At 39.5% G+C, this 21,382-nt stretch overlaps 1 protein-coding gene across 12 annotated transcripts in view; it reads left to right on the forward strand.

The window, feature by feature from the left end:
* FAM13A (family with sequence similarity 13 member A) overlaps positions 1 to 21,382 on the forward strand; it is a 344,460-nt gene that overhangs the window by 274,135 nt on the left and 48,943 nt on the right. For 11 of the 12 annotated variants that reach the window (XM_087863995.1, XM_045791832.2, XM_045791857.2 and 8 more), the window contains 2 exons: positions 2,447 to 2,626; positions 9,004 to 9,190. In XM_087863995.1, coding sequence (XP_087720121.1) covers positions 2,447 to 2,626; positions 9,004 to 9,190 — 367 coding nt within the window. The remainder of the gene's footprint in view (positions 1 to 2,446; positions 2,627 to 9,003; positions 9,191 to 21,382) is intronic. The other variant, XM_045791848.2, reaches the window with a different exon arrangement.

Below are 21,382 nucleotides of genomic sequence, written 5' to 3' on the forward strand. Positions count from 1 at the left end.
TACATTTATTGAGAACCGGCAATATGCCAAGCGTAGTGTTAGGTGTGTCATGTCAAATAAGCCTCGGGCTCTGCCTTCAGGGACTTTACAGTCTGAGAGGGACGCAGAACCAAAAGCAAATTAGTGATGGCAACAAGTCCTTTTTCCACAGGGCAGCGACAGTGCTGTTGATGAGGCCCGTCATGTCTCTTTCCTCCTAAGGCTGCCAACTGCACGAGGACTAAGATCTAAGCTCCAGCTACCTGCCCTTGCCTCCCTCTCTGACCACATTGCTCATGATGTTTCAACCACATGACATTCTGTTTCTGGAATAGGCCAAGCTTGTATTTGCCCCAGAGCCCTTGCACTGTCCGTTTTTCAGCCTGGCCATTCATTTTCTTATCATTCACTTTTTTGTTCAAATGTCCTCTCCTCCAAGAAGCCATCCCTGACTATCCACAACCCTTCCGCAATCCTGTATTCCATTTTGGAGAGTGTTTATCATTGTCTGAAATTTCATGACTTGTTTATTAACTGTCTTTCCTCATAGCAATGTAAGCTCCATAAACACGGACCTTGTTTGTCATTTCATGGCTGTATCCCTAACACCTAGGAAAGTGCCTGGTGTATATTAGGCCCTAAATAAATATTTGTGAATAGTTTCTTGGTCAAAGATTTTCCGTCACACGCACCTCTCTTCTTTCCTTGCTGAGATATGAATGGGCCTTTTTGCACATCTTCCGTCAACAACGATCAGGAGGAAGAGGAGAAAAGATGTGATAGGGAAGAAGAAAGAATAATTTAAAGAAGCGCTAATTAGGATGAATTTGGATCTAATAGGATGAATTGGGGTGTTTTTTCTTCTTTGTTAGGTGAGGAAGCAGTGAGAGAGCAGGACTGACCTCTCTTAGCTTTATGAATTTTAAAGAGATTCCAGAATTATACCGAGACTGATATGTTCCTGCTTGTGTGTTTCCTGATAACGTTTACCTCTTATATGTCTTGTATAGTTTGGAAAAGGTGTGGGTTTAGTTTGTATGTATATGTTAATTCACTCACATTCCTACAGACCGCTGATAGGTAATCTTGAGTCATTGGGATGTGGGGTTCTAAATATAAAAACTCCTTTTTTTGAAAGATTCATTCATTCATTCATTCATTCATTCATTCATGGGGGCGGCAGAGGGATAGGGAGAGAGAGTCTTAAGCAGACCCTGTGCTGAGCACAGAGCCTGAGTTAGACCTCGATCTCATGACCCCAAGATCACAACGTGAGCCAGAACCAAGAGTTGGACGCTCAACCGACCTCACCCCCCAGGCTCCTCGAAATGTAAAGGTTCTAATGCCCAAGTTAGACTATACCTGTTCATTGTCTTCAGATAGTTTTAATGAGATTACCATGTGTCTCTTATAAAACTACATTTGGAAAATCTAAAGTTCTTAAATTTTTCAAAACCCATCTTAGTGTATTTCTTTTCTGAACAGTTTAAAAATAAATGTGTGATTCTTTTTAAAATTTTTGATACCTTTTTGAAGTATAATTAATATACAAAGATCTATACATACTTAATGTGTACAGTTTGATGAGTTTGGGTGTGATTCTTTTTTCAAGTGCAGGAAAACATGGTTCGAGACGTTTATGTTTAGAATTTTCCATGCCATCTTATTCAGAATTAAATAATGTGGTGACCAAAGAAGGCTTAGACACATTAAAAGATTATATGGCTTTAAAAAGGATACCTTATCTATCTTATCATGCACTCTTTTCAGCCCCTGTGCTTAAGTATTTCCTCAGGCTGAATGAAGTAAATCTGTCCCTCCATCTTCAGTAACACACATTGGGATGTTTGCATGAATGCAGCTCCAATGATATATTTCACAGTTTCATTGCAGACAGGATCAGAAAGATTTTGCTGTTCTCAGTAGTAATTGTTCTGGTGAGGCATTCCTTTTTAATAGCATTATTCCCTGCATAATTTTATCTTAAAGGGATTCTAAATAGATAGTAGGCGTCATAAAATCATTTGTGCCAGTTTGCTTTGTAAACCATACCGTCTTCCTCTGCAGAGCTGGTATGAAATCTGAAGGAACTCGCCTTTGTAAGAATAGGTCTATTATTATTCTATGAGGAAAAAAATATTTCCTCATTCTGCCTTATATTAAATGACCCTTATTTCCTGAATGCCTCTGATAATTGTTGCTGGGCTTGCTGTGACATTTCAGTCATCCAGGACCTACAGAGATGAGAAACACAGTGATCAAATTGGTAGAATTTGTCAGGTTTGGTTTTATTTTTAACACACGATGCAGATATTTCGAGATGTCTCATATGCTGTCTTTGCTCATGAAGCTGTGGTAGATCTACCATTGGAAATGCTGATATTTCCAAAATGATGGATATAAATTTTTAAAGGCAATCATTGAAAAATTTGATTGCCTGATGGACTCTGTGTTCTGCTTTTATTAGACTCTTAGAAAGAACCATCCGGTCAGCAGTAGAACAGCATCTTTTTGATGTTAACGGCTCTGGAGGCCAAAGTTCAGAGGACTCTGAATCTGGAACATCATCAGCATCTTCGGCCACATCTGCCAGACAGCGCCGCCGCCAGTCCAAAGAGCAGGACGAAGCTCGACGTGGCAGAGACGTGTGAGTTGGCGTTGCTCTTACTTGCGTGTTCTCCTCTCCTTTTAAAAACATACAGCTGAATTAGTCACTGTGTTGTAGCCATTCCCATTTCAGTATTCAGTTTAAAACGTCAAAAATTTCTTTTTTATTTATTACGTTTATTCTAAACGTAGCTAACATTTGGAAATTTGTAGGTGACTAAATGAATAGGTCAGTTTTGTCTGGATGTTTTATGTTGTCTAGATGTATATCGTAGGAAGCCACCTCTGATTTAATGCCTTTCCTCATGAGTATCTTCTTTAGAGGGATGCTGAACCACTGGAGGAGAAAATTGCCATATGTCTGTCCAGAGGTGTTCTGTTTTTTGTTTTTAAGATTTATTTATTTATTTGAGAGAGGGAGAGCATGCGTGTGCGTGCGTTGGGGGTAGGGTGGGCGGTAGAGGGAGAGAGAATCCCAAGCAGACTCTATGCTGAGCAGAGATCCCGACCTGAGCAGAAACCAAGAGTCGGGCACCCAACCAGCTCTCCACCCAGGCACCGCAGATGTGGTTTTTTTCTTATTAGACAACATTCATTTGGTTGTTAGACTAACTTATGAAACCAACAGATTTCCCTACTACATTGGCCTGATGGAATGCTAGAATATCACCGTAATACTTTAACAGTTGACTGCATTTTAGTTTCAGAAGGGTTGAGTTTAAGTCTCATCAGAAGAGGAAATGCTTAAGTTCTTTATTATCATAATGACTAATTTTAAGCTCTCCCACAGCATGAATTTCAAGACTAGTATCGTAAGGAACTTTATTCTCCATTAGAGGATTTGATAAAATACAGATAAACAATTATCATCTATATTTTTCAGTAATGATCATTTAAATGTCAAGGAAAATAAAGTTATATTCATATATTTTTCCTGAAAGTTTTATTTTTATCTACTATAGCATTTGGTCTCTATAAAGTTATTGTTTTGAACTCCTTATTAAATGTCAAAGACTCGGGGCACCTGGGTGGCTCAGTCGTTAAGCATCTGCCTTTGGCTCAGGGCGTGGTCCCGGCGTTCTGGGATCGAGCCCCACATCGGGCTCCTCCACTGGGAGCCTGCTTCTTCCTCTCCCACTCCCCCTGCTTGTGTGCTCTCTCTCTGTCAAATAGATAAATAAAATCTTTAAAAATAAATAAATAAAAATAAATAAATGTCAAAGACTAAATCAGACCTTAGTCCCCCTCATTCCTTTTCACCTGGATTCATAACGCACATCAAAATTTTAGGGGAAAAAAAGGAAACTTCTTTTTGCTTACACAAAAGGTAAATAGTATAAATAAATACCATGCTGCATATCATGATGATGTTTAAGAGCCATACTAGCAAATGTGATTTTAGAAATAAAACAGTGGTATAGACTATTGACTTTTTAAGTGATATAAGCAGAACTTAAAAAAAAAAATTGTCTTGGGGCTGGTGGATAAGAGGGAGTGCTGTAATATTACCTTTAGAAAACAGAAAAATTATAATATAGGAGGTATTTACATTTAAAATTAGCTCCTGACTAAGCTTTACAGAAAATGTTCAGGAGTATAATCAGCTTGGGTACTGTGTATATTGTGTTACACAGCAAGTACAAATTATTTAATACTGTTCTTATCCTCTGCCTCATTTTTTGCCAAATAGTATGTAGCAACACATTGCATTTTTAAAATATCCTTGGTGTGTCACGACATTATGCTTTCCACCCTCCTTGTTTGGGCAGAGGGATAGCAAGCAGAGGTTGGAAGTGGTAGTAAGCACAAGGGAAATAACAGAGCGGACGGTGATAGTGTTGATGGTGGGTGCATGGCGTCAGGCAGGGGACAGCGCAGTGGGATAAGGTCCAAAGGAACAGGCGATAGAAAAGTATGAAACATGCCAACTAATGTACAACCTGTGAAACTCTAGCCTTCCCCTTAATTTTTCTTCTCTGGTATTTCCTTCACTGCTTATGCTGGTCACTCATTGTGGTCGGACTAGAGTTGGACACTGAGTGAGTAAATCTCAGGCTACAAACTGTGTGTCCATGGTAACTCAGAGACAGTCTCATGTTACTCTTTCTCCTTGGTGTGTGGTCTGGGCACGAGGTCCCCTTCCTGTGCCCGCTGTTGGCCTCAGCCTCCTAGGCATATGGCCTCTTCCTAACCTGACATGCTGGGTAATTAACATGTCTTGATAGTCCTTTGTCTTCAACTCCCAGTCCATGCTGCACTGCCTCTCTGAGCTTACCTGGTGTGTGGAGGAGCAAGGCCTTTCTCCCTCAGGGCCCCAGACCTACTAGTTTTGTCCCCATGAAGGTCCTCTCCAGTATGTCCCCAGGAGATAGCTGACAAATCACGGAGTGTGCAGAGGTTGAGAATCATTTTCATAACCTGCAGTGAGTATGTTTTTCTTAGTATATACCTATGCATAATTGATTTATCAAAGATTTTCATCAGGCTTTGCTTAAAAAATAAAGGTTAAGCTAGACTTTATTCTGTAGAGTTTAAAAATTAGAAATTCATTGTATTTTTGTCTATTATTTTGCCTCCTAACAACTGAAAGCTGCAACCAAGTAAAAAATTATATCCTTGAAGCCAATGGTAGCCATATTTCAGGATGAGATTAGTGTCAGTAAAGTCTGTACTAAAGTCATTATGGCAGATTTTTGAAATAAATACAGAAGATAGACTAAGACTATAAATATTTCATTTTAGCGTAAATGATTTCTTATTTTGTCTAAATTTATAAGGAAACTTTATCAGGCTTATGTTATTATTTGCTACCATAAAAATATCAAAGTTTAAGGAATATATTCGTTATGTGAAGGGGTTCAGTTTAATTCATTTATTAAAAAAACCTGCCAGGTGCACGGAAATGATGACTCTTGGTGATGGGTATATGGAAGTTCATTGTGATAGTGTCTCCTTTATATGTGTGAAAATTTTATAATAAATATTTTCTTAAAAGCAAAGGGTAATTTAGGTGAAAGTGATTTCAGCTGTCCAAAACACAATAAACTGGAAATGTGTACATATTTGTTATATAAATACTATATTAAATTCCTACTGCAAAGTAAACAAAAAAAAGACAAACAAAAAAACCAATGCTGTATTAGGAGAATGATAAATAATTGAGTATTGCCAGAACATTAAGGTGTCTGTAGGGGTGAGGAAGAAACTCTAGATAAAGTGAGAGGCCCCAGAGATCTGAGTTCATGTCAGATTTCAGTGATGTCAAGTCTGTTTGAAACCTGTCGGAATGTTGCGGGCAGAAATTATATACCAGTGCTCCTCACAGTCACATATGTACCATGGCTGAAAGGTGTTGACTCGTGCAAAAGCAGAGAATTTTTTTTTTTTTTAAGAGAACAGGATTGCCACATGAGCACGCTGAACAGATTTCCATTATTTATTTTGACAGCATTTATTCCAGTCATTCATTCACTATTCAAAAAGATTATAAAATAAACTTTGTCTTTTAATTTCTAAAACTTTTTAGCTTTTGTATTAGTCTACTAGGGCTGCCATAAAAAATACCACAGTCTGGGCGGCTTAAACAACAGGAATTTATTTCCTCATAGCTCTGGAGGCTGGAAGTCCAAGATCAAGGTACGGACAGGATTGGTGTCTGCTGAGACCTCTTTCTTGGACTTGCAGATGGTACCTTCTCACCATGTCCTCCCATGGCTTTTCCTCTTGAGTGCTTGCTCTCCTGGTGTCTCCTCCTCTTCTTCTTCTTTTTTTTTTTAAGATATTTATTTATTTATTTGTCAGAGAGAGAAAGAGGGGGAGCTGCAGGCAGAAAGAGAGGGAGACCCCCCTTCACAAGGAGCCCAGTGCAGAACTTGAACCCAGGACCCTGGGATCATGACCTGAGCCAAAGGCAGCCAACTGACTAAGCTACTGAGGCATCCCTCCTCCCCTTCTTATTAGAACACCAGTTCTGTTGGATTAGAGTGCCCACCCTTAGGGCCTCATTGAGCCTTAATTACCCTGTCTCCAAAAACAGTCACATTAACAGATGGTGAGGCCTTCAACATAGGAATTTGGGGGGAAACACAATTCTGTCATAACAGCTTTCAAACATAAAACCCCTCCACGAAAGAGATTATAATAGGATGTATACCCCAGGAGTTAAGGAAGTATGAAGAGTGATAGACAGAATTTATATAGTAAAGCAATTAATTTTGAAGTCGAGACCAGACTCATCCAACCATCCATAGAAAGGCACCACCCTCAGTGTGTGGAGGGGAGATTGAAGAGCGTCTGCACGAGGACATGTGCCGGCATGTGAGTCCCTGTCCGCTCCTCCTCTGCGTTCTGTGATTTTAGATGTAGGATATTTCTAGTATTTGTTGCATAAATCTTTTCTGTAATTTTGCTAAGTATATATTTTTACATTAAAAGTTGTATAAAATAAGATTAAATTAAATATGGAGTGCTAAAAATCACCAAAGATAGTATAACTTTGAAAATATTAGGATAATATTTAGTTCATAATTTTTTTTAAGATTTTATTTATTTATTTGACAGAGAAAGACAGCAAGAGAGGGAACACAAGCAGGGGGAGTGGGAGAGGAAGAAGCAGGCTCCCAGTGGAGAAGCCTGATGCGGGGCTCGATCCCAGAGCACCGGGATCACACCCTGAGCCGAAGGCAGACACTTAACAACTGCGCCACCCAGGCGCCCCTAGTTCATAATTTTGCCTCTATGTTAAGCCCGTCTAAGACAGGATGTGAATTTAGAAGGCAGAATAAATATTTAACATTATCTTTCATTTTTGGGTATGATTGAACTGATGGTAAAATGTGATCATCTGCTTTGCTCTTTAGAGCTCATTTATTTCAAAATATAGTCGTAAGTGCTTAGGGACTTACCTTAACTCAGTCATACCATAAGGGAGAGATCTCATTCATTTGTACCTTGGCATGCCCTGACACTACCCTGATGGCTTAATTTGTCCTGTGATGTAGTAAAAAAACAAACGCTAAGTAATTTAATTTTATGAAAACTCCTTAAGGAAATGTTTAAAATATTCAGAACAATTTCAAGAATATTAAATGAATTAAATTCTGTAGTTAAAACATTCATACCTACTTCTAAAACTAAGCCATGAACAGGGCGCCTGGGTGGCTCTGTCGGTGAAGCGTCTGCCTTCAGCTCAGGTCGTGATCCCAGGGTCCTTGGGGTCGAGTCCCACATTGGGCTCCCTGCTCAGCAGAGAGCCTGCTTCTCCCTCTGCCTGCTGCTCCCTGTGCTTGCTCGCTCTACCCCAACCCCCTCTCTCTGTGTCAAATAAATAAATAAAATCTTAAAAAAAAAAAAAAAAAAAGACTAAGTCATGAAGGACCTCCAGTTATAAGTTTACATCCTGAAACTCCTTGTACTGGGAAGTAACAAATCCATACTTCAGTTAAAATGCTTTGTATTCCACAGTTCTTATCAACTTACACTATTTCTACCAAGATTATCAAATGCAGTCAGAGTTTGTTATTAATGCTTTTCTACTGTGCTAAAATGTCTTTATCACTTGGGAAAATCAGTTTGTCCCATTCTAGAGAAAAAGATTTCATATTTCCTTTTCAGATTTTCCTCCACACATTTTATTATAAAATGTGTTTGTAGCAGGGGCACCTGGGTGGCTCAGTCAGTTAAGCGTCCAACTCTTGATTTCGGCCCAGGTCATGATCTGGTTGAGATCGCAGGGAGTCCGCTTGAGATTCTCTCTCTTCCTCTGCCCCCTGCCCCCAGGCACGTGCGCACGCACACGCGCGCGCGCACACACACACACACACACTCTCTCTCTCTGTCTCAAATAAATTTTTATTTATTTATTTATTTTTAAAGATTTTATTTATTTATTCGGCAGAGATAGAGACAGCCAGCGAGAGAGGGAACACAAGCAGGGGCAGTGGGAGAGGAAGAAGCAGGCTCATAGCGGAAGAGCCTGATGTGGGGCTCGATCCCAGAACGCCGGGATCATGCCCTGAGCCGAAGGCAGACGCTTAACCGCTGTGCCACCCAGGCGCCCCTCAAATAAATAAATTTTTAAAATAAAGTGTGTGTGTGTGTAATCTGTTAATAATGGGAAATTGTTTTGTAAGATTGCACTGTTTTCCCTATTTGAATACAAATTACTTTCAGTACAACCTCAAAAGTTGTTCATTGGTAGAAACACAGTCCTTGCCAGTTTGCCTCTAGGAATAATTTCTCTTGTAATGTGATTTATTTGGCACCAAGTGGTCTCAGGAGTAGCACTGTGCTCAGATTTTGATCAAAGAGGCAAACTGGAATTTCTGGGCACTCTCCTGATTTCCCATGTGATGCAGTGACAGTGTCATTAAAATGTTGCTTTTACCTTTTAAAATTAAGCTTTTTTTTTAATTCAAGGGGACTTATCAACAAAGAAAATATTCCTTCTGGGTTCAACAGCCTTGAAGATTGTATTTTGAATGCTCAGGAAGTGGAAAAATTATATGAAAATTCTTCTGGTTATATTGGAGAAAGGGGCAAACCTAAACGTCAGAAATCCAATTCCAAACTTTCTGAACTCAGTGAAAATCAAGATGGTCTTGTGGTAAGTGAAAATTCTATAAAATTTTTACTTGTAGCCAATTAAGAAATATCACATTTCTCTTCCTTGCTTTGTAAAAAATAATAATTTCAATCATGAGCTTCATAGAACTATAGGATATGAGTTGTGAAGATCTCAGAGCTACTAGGTATACACACTCGTATTTCTTTTTAATATAAAAATCAAAGCTGAGAAAGATTATATTCTGCCAAAAGAAACAGAGACAGCTCGCTTTGATTTCCATGTTATTCAAATGATTTTTATCTCATTCTTTTGAGTATTTTTAAATTTTATTTTTGGAATATTGCCATTAAAGCATTTTTTATTTTCCCCCATTCTGTTCATCTCGTATATATATGATTATGTAAAAAAAAAAATTAATGAACTTAAAGCCAGGTGAAAGAAAACTACATAGGGAAAGAGGATCAGCTATCTTAGTATACAGAAATCTCTGTGTTAAGAAATTTAGTTCAAATCTATACTCTATAAAGTATTTTCTTCCTAATTAATCAGAAACAAAAACAAAAAAGATCAACCTCTTACAGAGTTTCCTTTGTATTTGATCATTGATTTGATATATAAATTATTGGATCATTGATTTAATATATAAATTATTATAACTGGTTTCCATTGATAACTATGTTTATTCAGTTTAACTATTAGTATACATCATCCTTTTCTGTGTATGCTTCACTTTCTCTGAGAAGTGAGAACGAAAGTCTGTCTTCTTAGTCCCTTTAGTTTTAAAAAATTTAACAACAGCAAAAACTAAAGATAAAATTTATTACATAACATGAGCTGGAGTCCCCATAATAAAAATAGGTAATGTCTGTTCTTACTGTTCAGTGTGTAAATACTCTGATTTGTTTTATCTCTGACCAGCTTTTAGCTCCATGCTGGGTTTTCTATACATTTAATAAACTTATAGGCCACCTATTTTCCATTATCAATTTCTGCATGTGCTCAGAGAAGATCCCCAGTTTTGCCCTAAATAAAACATATGTAAATGCAAATCCAGGGAAACATGTTAATTTCTTTTTTTCCCTCCAGATGTCTTTTTTTTTTTTTAAGATTTTTAAGTATTATTTATTTGAAAGAGAGAGAGCAAGCAGGGTGAGCAGCAGGCAGAGGGAGAGGAAGAAGCAGACTCCCCGCTGAGCAAGGAGCCTGACGTGGGGCTTGATCCCAGGACTTTGGGATCATGACCTGAGCCGAAGGCAGACGCTTAACCAAGTCACCAAGGAGCCCCTTTCCCTCCAAATATCTTGATACTCTCTTTCTAAAAGTAAAGTAACCAGCTAGAAGGGACAGAAGCAATCACCCACCTCAGGCCCATGTCTGATACACTCCAAATAAAGAATTTAAGCTTTGCAACCATTACACACATTTATGTTTTTAACATTAACTTAATTCTTATTTGGGGGAAGTAAATTTTTAAATGAAATAAATGGTGCTAATTTCAATAGCACTTTATTTGGCTCACAGTTTGCTTATCTGCCAAAGAGATTATAATGACTAAAAGTCCAACAATTGACTTCTTTGGAAAGATATTTTTCTCTATTTCAATCCCTTTTTGTATGAACTTAACCCATTAATATTTTTTTTCCACCGGGAACAGTGTCTTAAATTAGCTAGGTGGTAATAGCTAATAAAAACGAAAAAGTACATTTATTCCTTAGAATATGTATTTGATAAAACTGTGGACATATTCTTTGTTTAAAAGTGTTTGGATGGCAGAGCCTAATGCTATCCAGTCTTTTTTATATGAAAGGATTTGCCCCCACCTTAGTTGCCAGTTTCCTCATTCCAGGATTGTGAATGTCACCTATAAACATAAATGAGCCAAGTGGACCATGTCTTTGTCGCAGTGAATAATTGAAAAACCTGCCAGCACAACTCAGAAGAAAAACTTCCTCATCTAAAGTGAGAGTGTTTTCTAAGAGCTTTTCTAACTGTCATATTCCATAAATGTTTTAATCTAATCTTCACAGGTAACCACAAAGCAAAGAGCCAGGGAACATAGCAAGTATTTAGACTCTATCTTAAAAGTTAAATTGTGCATCTTTACTTGTCCCTTATTTTTAGCCTCCTAATTTTACCATTCCCAACTCCCCCCCAATACCTTTTCCTACTCCATTTCAAGTTCTTTACACCCTGACTAAACATATTTGTATAGCTGGGTCAGGGCGGTGGACGGAGGGGCAATGGGAATTATACGGAATTATATGCTTTATGTGCCAGGAAATATTTCAGATCCTGGGGATAAAGCAGTGAGAAAAACGGGCAAAGGTAGCTGTCCTCATGGAGCTTATATCCTAGTAGGGGAAACAGACAATAATCAAGTAAGTAAAACACAAAATAAATTAGATAGTGATAACTCCTGGGAAGAAACATAAAGCAGGAAATGGGAATAGGAATTGTGAGGGGGCAAGGGATGCGATTTTAAATAGAGTGGTCTGGGAAGACCTTCCAAGAATTTGACATTTGAGTGTAAAGACTTAGAGAAAGTAAGGAAGCAAGCCATACTATGATAGTAGGTGCAAGGGCCCTGAGACAGTCATTTATCTGGAATTTTCAAAAAACAAAGACACTATGTGATTGGAAGAGAGTGAGCCAAGTTAAAGAGGTAGTAGGAGAGGTTGGGCAGATGAAAGAGGGCCTCATAGATCATTGTGAGGACTCTGCCTTCATTCTGGGTAAGATGAGAATCCATTTGAGGGTTCTAGGTAGAACAGTGATCTGGTTTACTGAAATTTGTTTGACAACTATGTTGAGAATAGACAGTAAGCAGGCAGGGGCAGAAACAAGGAGCCCAGTTAAGAAGCTATTGCAATAATCTAGACTTGAGATGATGATGGTTTGAACTAAGGTGATGCCAGAGCCAGCATGTATTTCCTTGCAGGCTGCACAATGCACTACTCTAGGGGGCACTGTTCACATTGACTAAACTCCTTCTGGAGTGGTACATTGCAATAGTCGTGACACAGTGAACAGATTCTGCATGTGTTTTGAAAGTAGAATTGACAGGTTTTCCTGACATCACCTGTGTGGTGTGAAAATAATTAAGAAGTCAAAGATGACTCCAAGGATTTTGCCCTGAGCAACTAGATTTGTGTTGCCAGTTTAACTGAGAGAAGACAGACAGAAGTTTGGGTTCAGTTTTGGATATAAGATTGAGCTGCCCATTAGATATCTAAGAGGGCATATCAAGGAAGCAAGTGGATTTCTGGGCCAAGAGTTTAGGGAAGAAATCCTGGCTGCAGATACAATGTGGGAGTCATCAACAGATAGAGGATATTTAAAGCAGTATACTGGGCAAGATGACTGAGGCAGTGAATGTGGACAGGAAAGAGAAGCCGCCTCAGGGACTATGAGCCCTGAGACACACCAACATTTAGAGGATGGGGAAATGAGACGTTACCAGGGGAGGAGATTTACGAGACTAGCGAAGTAGAAGACAGACAAGGTGAGTTTAGTGCCTTGGCAGCCAAGTGAACAGAATGTCTCAAGGAGGAGAGAAGGTCAGATGATGGATCAAGCAGAAGACTGAGAGTTTGACCATTGGGATTAGCAAGCTAGAGATCACTTAGTAAAAGCAGTTGGGGAGAAGAGATGAGAACAAAAGCCATTTTCCAGAGAAAGTGAGAAGAGAGTAACTGAACACAGTGACTAATAATTTCACACTGATTACACCAGCTCACAATATAACTGAGGAGAATATGCCGTAGACCCAAAAAAGCATCTTGGAGGTTTGGAATCTCTGAAGTGGGAACTGTCTGGGCATGTTCCCCGTTGCGCTTTCACCTCTCGAGACTGTCATGACCAGCAGAGACCAAGAGACTACAGACAATTCAGAGCTTAAAAATTAGGGGTAATAAGTGACATTAGAGTGTTCTGCCTTATCTCTAATTATTGCCACAATCACAAACTTTTCTTCCCTCTTTAAACTCCTAGCTCATGCCCGTGCCCCTCAGTCGCCCTCAGAGGAGAACCTCGTCTCCTGGTTTACTTTGAAGAACTGACGCACAGCCTGTGTTTCAACAACTTCCCTCACTCCTGCTTCAAAACGTCTCTAGAACCCTACTCACTTTCTTTTCTCACCTGCTCAAATGATAGCATGGTTTTTCTAATCTCTAAGGTTAACCTCTAAAATCAAGAAGTATCTTTATAAATTCTGTCTTCTACATCCATCTCCCCACCCCACACCCATGTACATGTACAAACACATACATACACTCACACACTTTTCATGGCTTCCTCTTCATTGGCTCATTTCTGTTGGCCTAGAAAAAGTCTCCATCTCTAAAAGCTTTCTCTCCTGGGCACAGTTTAACAGCTTGAACCAAAAGTCCTAAGTCAGTCATGGATTTTATCCAGTACTCGTACTTCTGCCACTCAGTTCTACTTTAAAAAAAAAGACCATGGTATTAATTTGCTCACCACGAGGCTTTCTAGAATCATAGAAAATTAGGAGCAATTTAAATGTTCAAAATTGCAAGATCAGATAAGCAACATTTGTATGTCAATTCAACAATATTAGGATTGTGAAGACCGTGTAATAAAAACCATTGACAGGTTATATTTTAAGTGCTCTGTATAAAATTATCAAGTTTAATCCTCCCAGTAATCCTGAAAGTAGATTTATTATTATTATAATTCTCATTCTAAACATGAGGAGAACGAAGCAGAGGAGAGTAAACAACTTGTCTAAGGTCACACATTAGTGGTGGAGCTGGGACTCCCCTATATCCTCCCTCAAAATTAAAAGTAGGTTATGAAGCAATATACACAGCTTGTGCATTCATACATGTATACATATATGTGTATATATATTATATATGTGTATAAATTGTATATGAAATTGTTCATTCCCAGGACAACAGACTGCAAGGCAATGTGCCTAAAGTGACTGTAGGATGGTAGTAGTAGTGGTATTGGGAGCAACTGTTGCTCCGTCCTCTGTTCTTCAAATGCTCTCCATATGACACCAATTCTATAATAAGCATTACATGCATTATTTAAAAAACAAAAATGTAGTCTAGTAGCTCTCTTATTTATAAACATCCTCTATTTAGGAGCACCTGGCTGGCTCAGTCAGTTAAGTGTTCAACTCTTGATTTCAGCTCAGGTCATGATTTCAGGGTCCTGAGATTGAGCCCCACATTGGACTCCACACTCAGCAAAGAGTCTGCCTGAGATTCTTTCCCTCCCTCTGCTCCTCCCCACCCCACTACATGCTCTCACTCTCTCTCTCTCTCAAATAAATAAATCTTTTAAAAATAATAATAAACAAAATCTATTTAATGTCTTGTACACCCTCTGAAATCACAGGCAGGGTTCAAGGCTTAAGAGCATAGGCCTTGCAGTCAGACCTCAGTTTCCGTGTCAACCTTATCACTTAATATCTATGGTAAGTAGGCATATTTTGTATCCTCAGTTACTTCATCCATAAAGTGGGAATATTAATACCTCATTGTGGTTTTTTGTGAGATTTAAAAGCAACTCGTATGCTAAAGAATAGAGAAAACTGAGCACAGTTCATGCATAAGTCCCTTTCTGCCCCCTCTGTTCTGATGACCAGCCTGTTTCCTTCACTTGCCGTCAGACATTCTGAACAGTCTGCACTTACTCATCAACCCCAGTAGCCCGGGGTTGCTCACTTCTTTGCGGAAACTGCTTTCTACATGTCACTGTTTGGACATGGAGTTGGAAATGTCCTCAATTTGAAGACACCTGTGGTCTGATGTCTGCTTGGTCCTTGACTCCCCAAGTCCTCATGGGGCTTGATGCTTCATCCCTTTTTCTCAGAACTGTCTCCCTCGGCCTCTGTGATGCTGACCTCTCCATGTCCTTTTATCACCATGACTTTCTTCCGTGTCATCTCTTTCATTGGCTCATCTTCCAAAAAGCATACATGGATGGAGATGTTCCCCAAGTTTTGTCTCATTTCTCGTTGCATCAGCACTTTACTTGAGAGCTTTTCCACTTGCATGGTGTCAGACATCACCTCTCTATAAATGACTCGCAAGTCAACATTTGAATGAAGCTCTCCCCAGTTCACCTTAGAAAGTCAGTGTGTTGGGGGTGCCTGGGTGGCTCAGTTGGTGAAGCGTCTGACTCTCGGTTTTAACTCAGGTTATGATCTCGGGGTCACGAGATCAAGCCCTGTGTCAGATTCTGTTTTCAGTGGGGAGTCTGCTGGAGATTTTCTCTCTCTCCCTCTCCCTCTGCCCCTCCCCCCGAAGGAAGGAAAGAAGGAAGGAAGGAAGGAAGGAAGGAAGGAAGGAAGGAAAGAAAAGAAAAGAAAAGAAAAGAAAAGAAAAGAAAAGAAAAGAAAAGAAAAGAAAAGAAAAGAAAAGAAAAAGAAAGTGAGTAAGTCAGCTTGCTAAAACCCAACTCATTGTCTTTCCTTGATCTCGTTTTCACCAGGAGAGCCATCTGATCTTATCACACCGTCATCTTCTCAGCCCTTTTCTAAGTTATTTCCTGGACTTGCCCCCAGTCCCTCCTCCAGCTTTTCAATCAGTTGTCAAATTTAGTTGACTGTTCTTTAAAAATGTTATGAAGATTCTCCTTGTCCCTTTGTATTGTCATCACATCACTGAGGCCCTTGTTATAACTCCCCTGGAACATCAAAACAGCCACCCAGCATGCCTGCACACCTGCACCCGCTCCCAGCCCCACACTGCCTTACCTCTGCAAAACAGTCTTCTACCTAATGCAGCACTTTTCAGCCTTTGTTTTCAGTGCACTACAACTCAGCAAGAACTGCTGTCACAAACTGCATGACAGTGACTGGGTACTATCCATATAATGTAAAAAAGCCCAACATTGTGAGCCACTGATTTAAAATGATTCATTCTTTCAATTATACCACTAACTATATGACAACCCTCTTTTAGGAACTAAAGACACAATGGTTATCAAAACGGACACACTCTCAGCCATCATGAAGTTTACATTATTTATAGGATCAAGTAAGAAACAAGAAAATAGAAGGTGATCCATGCTGTGGAGAGAAATGAAGTGGGCGGAGAAGACAAAGTGGTGGGAGGTGTAGGACTGACGTTGTACAGAGGATACTCGGGTCAGGCCTCACTGAGAAGATCTGGGCAGGGACCTGAAAGAGGTGAGGGAGTGAGCCATCAGGAACTTCAGGGAGAAGCTGTCTAGCCAGACGGGGCAGCAGGCGTAGCCCGCTAAGGATAAGCAAGAGGCTGCTGTGCTTGGAGCAGAGTTGAGGAGGATTATAAGAGATGAGGTCAGAGATGTGGCAAAGGTACTGATCACTTAAGCCTTTGTAGCCATTTTTAGGTCTTTGGGATTTACCTTAAGTGAGATGAGGAGCCATTAGAGGATCAAAGAGAAGAAAATCATTTTCTGATGTACCTTTTGAAAGACTCACTCTAGCAACTGTGTTAAGAATAGCCCAGGAGGAGAGGGGAGAAGAGCCCAGAGATGGTAAGGGATGAGCAAACACTAAAGCAAAATAATTCACATAATCTAAGCAAGGGATGATATCGATTTAGGCCAGGATGATAGCCATAGAGGTGGTCGGGTCAGACTATGAATGTATTTTAAGTTAGAAGCAAGAGAATTTTCTAATAGATTGGATGTGTGTGTGAAGAAAGAAGGGGTGTAGGATGACTCTGAGACCTTTGGAATAGCTAGCTGGAAGGATGGAGAAAACTGGAGGGGCAGATTCAGGGGAAAAGTCAAAAGTTCCATTTGGTTATGTTGAGCTTAAGATGTTTATTAGTAAAGAATCAAGTAGGCAGTTAGAGATGTGAATCTGGAGTTCATGGGAGAGATGAAATAGGTTTGCAAGTCTTTGGCACCAGTTGGCATGTAAAGCCTTGGGATGGTCTGAGCTGACATCTAGCGAATAAGCAAAAAGAAGGGATCCAATGATAGTGTGTTGGGACATACCACATTTAGTGGGTAGGCAGGTGGGAAGGTATAAGCAAAAAAGATGGAGGAGGAGCAACTAGCCATTTTCAGTGCAAAATGGGGGCAAGAGCCTTATTAGATTTTAGTTAAGAGCAAATCAGAAGAGAAAAATTGGAACAGTGAGTGAATAGTAATTTCACATGTATATAGCTCACCCACCTCTACCTTGATGGTAGATTTGGGGGGAAAGAGGGGAAAACATCTAGTTAGATGGGTTCAAGAAAGAATCAGAGGAAATGAATGGGGTACTGCAGGTACAGAAAGTCTTTGAACAGGTTTGGCTCTTTAGGGGTGAAGAAAAATGAAGCAGCAGCTGAAGACAATGCAAGATCAAGAGAGGGGTTTTATTTATTTTCTTTTAATAATAATTTTTTTATTAAATTATGTTAGTCACCATACAGTACATCCCTGGTTTTTGATGTAAAGTTCCATGATTCATTAGTTGCGTATAACACCCAGTGCACCATGCAATACGTGCCCTCCTTACTATCCATCACCAGCCGATCCCATTCCCCCCACCCCCCTCCCCTCTGAAGCCCTCAGTTTGTTTCCCAGAGTCCATAGTCTCTCATGGTTCATTCCCCCTTCTGTTTCCCCCCCCTTTCTTCTTCCCTTTCTTCTCCTACTGATCTTCCTACTTCTTATGTTCCATAAATGAGTGAAACCATATGATAATTGTCTTTCTCTGCTTGACTTATTTCACTTAGCATTATCTCCTCCAGTGCCATTTTAAAAGACAGTGACATGGGGGCGCCTGGGTAGCTCAGTGGCTAAGCATCTGCCTTTAGCTCAGGTCATGATCTCAGTTCCTGGGATCGAGCCCGGTGTCAGGCTCCCTGCTCAGCAGGAGTCTGCTTCTCCCTCTCTCTCTGCTCCCCACCCCCCCCCATTCATGTTCTGTCTCTCAAATAAATAATTTTTTTTTAAAAGACAGTGATATGGTAGAGTATTTGTATAAGATAGACCAAAAGAGGGAGGGAGTGATGTGCAAGAGAAGGGGATCCATTGCAGGATCAGTGTTCTTGAGTAATGGATAGGGGATGGAGCCTGGAGGGTGGGTGAAGGGGTTAGATTATAACTCCCTTTGATCTAAAAACTGTTCCATCAGAAACTTGAATGGTTTGCCCCACTACCTCCTTCACCTTAGGCCAAAGGTCTGTCCCTACTTTCTAACCACAACCTACCCTTCATCTAAGAAAAATAAATACTCTTCTAACTTTTTAAGCTCACCACATTTATACATACATCTAGAGTTTCTTTCCTTTGCATGCTATTGAATAGGGAAAGAATGTGCTGGCCACTTTGAATTTTATGTTTTGCCAATTAATGTTTAGCATTATCATTCAGAAAGAATCTATCTTAGAAATAAAGATAATATTAACAGTGTAGCAAACCACAGTTGGAGCAGTAACCAAAATGCAGAAGTCATGATGACAAGGACCAGTGTCTGTCTGGTTCACCTTTCACCCTCGTACTCCAATACCCAGCAAAGTTCAGCACTCATCAAAAAAATGTGTTGAAAAAGAGTGCATGAACGGTTGCCGTATTTTTTAGGGTAACTTGTGTAACAAGAAGACCCAAAACACAATGTCTTGAACACAATAAATGTTCCTTCTCCCATAACAACCTAAAATAGGAGTTGAGGACCAGGGAGAGGAGTAGAGGACTTGCTCTGTGCAGCTTTTCAGGGACCCAGGCCAAGTTCCTCTCTGTCGTCTTCCAGTAGCTTCCAGAGAACTATGGTGGTTTGCACCTCCTGTCCAGCTCGCAGAGGGAGAGCAGGAGCGTTGAGGAATGTTACTGCTGGCATAGTTTATTGGCCAGGCCTAGAAGCCGCACACACTGCATTTTGCCAGGAGGGAGGGGAGTTGGAGGGGAGTTAGTCACATGGCCGTATCTCATTGCCAGAGAGACTGGGGACTGCGTTGTTGCTGGGCATGTGGCTACTTCATTTCCGTGGAAGGAAGGTGGCGTGGACTGGAGTGGACAGCTAGCAAGCCCTGCTATCAGCATCCTTGTATCATATCAGTAGTTCTATTTAATTTTGAATTAAGTTATACAGGTGTTTTAAGCAGCGAAACATAAAATGTACGAAAGGGTACAAAAAGAAACTCAAATGTGCATTGAACCTTTGTTAATGAGAATGTATCAAATATTCTCCTTCTCTGAGAGCTCAAGGTTAGAATAATGAACCTGTTTTGACTAGCAGTGTTCTCGGCAGCCTTCAGACTGAGCTGTTTGTATATGGAGGGAAAACATTTTTTTTTCCTGTGTCCTCTATAAAGGGTTTGTCAGCATTTTACAGTTTTAGAAGACAAATTTGTTTTTGCTCCAAGTGTTTTCAAGTGCTTCAGTGGTCAAACAGGTTTTGAGCCCAGCTTTCAATGCCACAACAGCAAGGGGGCCAAGGGGAAGAATTGAAAATAAATTCCAGTCTAAAGCTAAGTTTTTCAAGGATTTTGCTCTTTTTAGATTTGAGGTTATTTTTATAATTGAGGAGGGTGGTTCTTAATATTAAGTTCCTTCTGACACCCAAAAACTGTCCAAAGAAATTCTGTCACAGCACATCTGTGTGTTTTGAAAGTCACTGGTAAGACTTAAATGAAGCAGAATTTTATGGATTATAAACTAAGCTTCATCTGTTTTTTTTCATGCAATTCAAGAAGTAGTTTCATTATTCTTTTTTTTTCTCAAAGATTTTATTTATCTGAAAGAGAGAGAGATAGCAAGAGATAGAGCACGAGCAGGGGAGAGAGAGAGAAGCAGGCTCCCCAAAGAGCAGGGAGCCTGACAAGGGGCTCAATCCCAGAACCCCGAGCCAAAGTCAGATACTTAACTGACTGAGCCACGCAGGCGCCCCTCATTATATTACTCTTAAAGTCATAATCTGTACTTTGCTATTTCTTAAAATTACCTATTTAAAAGATCCTAAGTTTAGAAGACCAATTAAAGTAAAAATTAATGCAATAACACATTTTTATAAGATTTTTATTACTTCAGGCTTTCATAAATGCAAACATTAATGAACTACTCTTTTACCACACCTAGAGAAGTGTTTGGGACGTAAAACAGTTCAAAACCTTTGGGCATCGAGTCTGTATTTTCCCCTAAGACAAGTACTATTACAGCTGCAGAACATTTGAGAGTCTGGTAGCGTATTTCCTATACAGTGGAAGCCCTCTACGTTCGAGCTCTTCTTTTGGCCTGTGCATTCCATTTCCTCCTTCTCCCATCTCAGTGAATTGAGGCGAATTGCTGATCTCTTTCTTTATCTTAATCTTCCCTCCCTAAAACTTAGGCAAAGAATGGAAGTTAGAATTTATCACTTGTTTTGCATCCGTGGGAAAAGGTACTTCTGTTACTGTATTCAAAGACCTTTACTACCCTTGTTTGTTCCATTCTGAAAAAAATTGAGATAGGTTGCCAGTTGTAGCACATTCTTCACATGTTCCTGTGTCCAAAAGGTATAGGGGCAACCGCCTTAGCAAAGGAACACTGTGTGCTTGCCTGCTGCGTTAGTGAAAGCAGCTCATGAATATTCAACAGTCTCCAATGTGTGGACAACATGAAAGTTGGAATTATTATAAAGCCTTAGAGACGAATATGGAACAATATTGAAAGTCACCCTTTGTCGATTACATCCGTAAAAAAACAGATCCTTGGGGAGTTCTTAAACATAGGAATCAAACATTTTTTTAAAAGCGGCTGGGGGAGGGAGTCCAAGTTACTGCTTACTAGTTTTAACCCTGGAGATCAGCCAGACTTTCTCACATTTTACAACTGCTTTTTGCAAAGTTTTCCATTGTATAACATAGCTATCTTTTTTCTATAATTCTCAAAACCTATAAGCAATTGTATCTTGGTTCTTTTCGTATAGGGGGAAAAAATCTTATTGAAATATGTAAATTTATATAATATTTATAGTATTTATAGTATTTATTAATATAATATATATATATATATAATATGTAGTATCTATATAATAGTATGGTTTACTTTCTCTTCTCTCTTTCTGAATATTTCCTAGCCTTAATGTGAAGATTTTTATTTATTCTGAAACAGTCATTTGCATATAATTAAAAACATATTTCGTTGACACTGTTTTAAAATGATCTGAGGGTAGAAGATTGTGTTTTCCCTAGGAATTCAGGTTTCAGAGCTTTAGAAAACCTAATGCTATTGCACTAGATCTTACACTAAAGATTTTGATAATCTATTGAAGATTACCAATGAGAACAAAGATTC

This window comes from Ursus americanus, chromosome 8, assembly GCF_024610735.1.
Source record: "Ursus americanus isolate L20-20 chromosome 8, mUrsAme1.1.p, whole genome shotgun sequence".
Lineage (NCBI taxonomy): Eukaryota > Metazoa > Chordata > Mammalia > Carnivora > Ursidae > Ursus > Ursus americanus.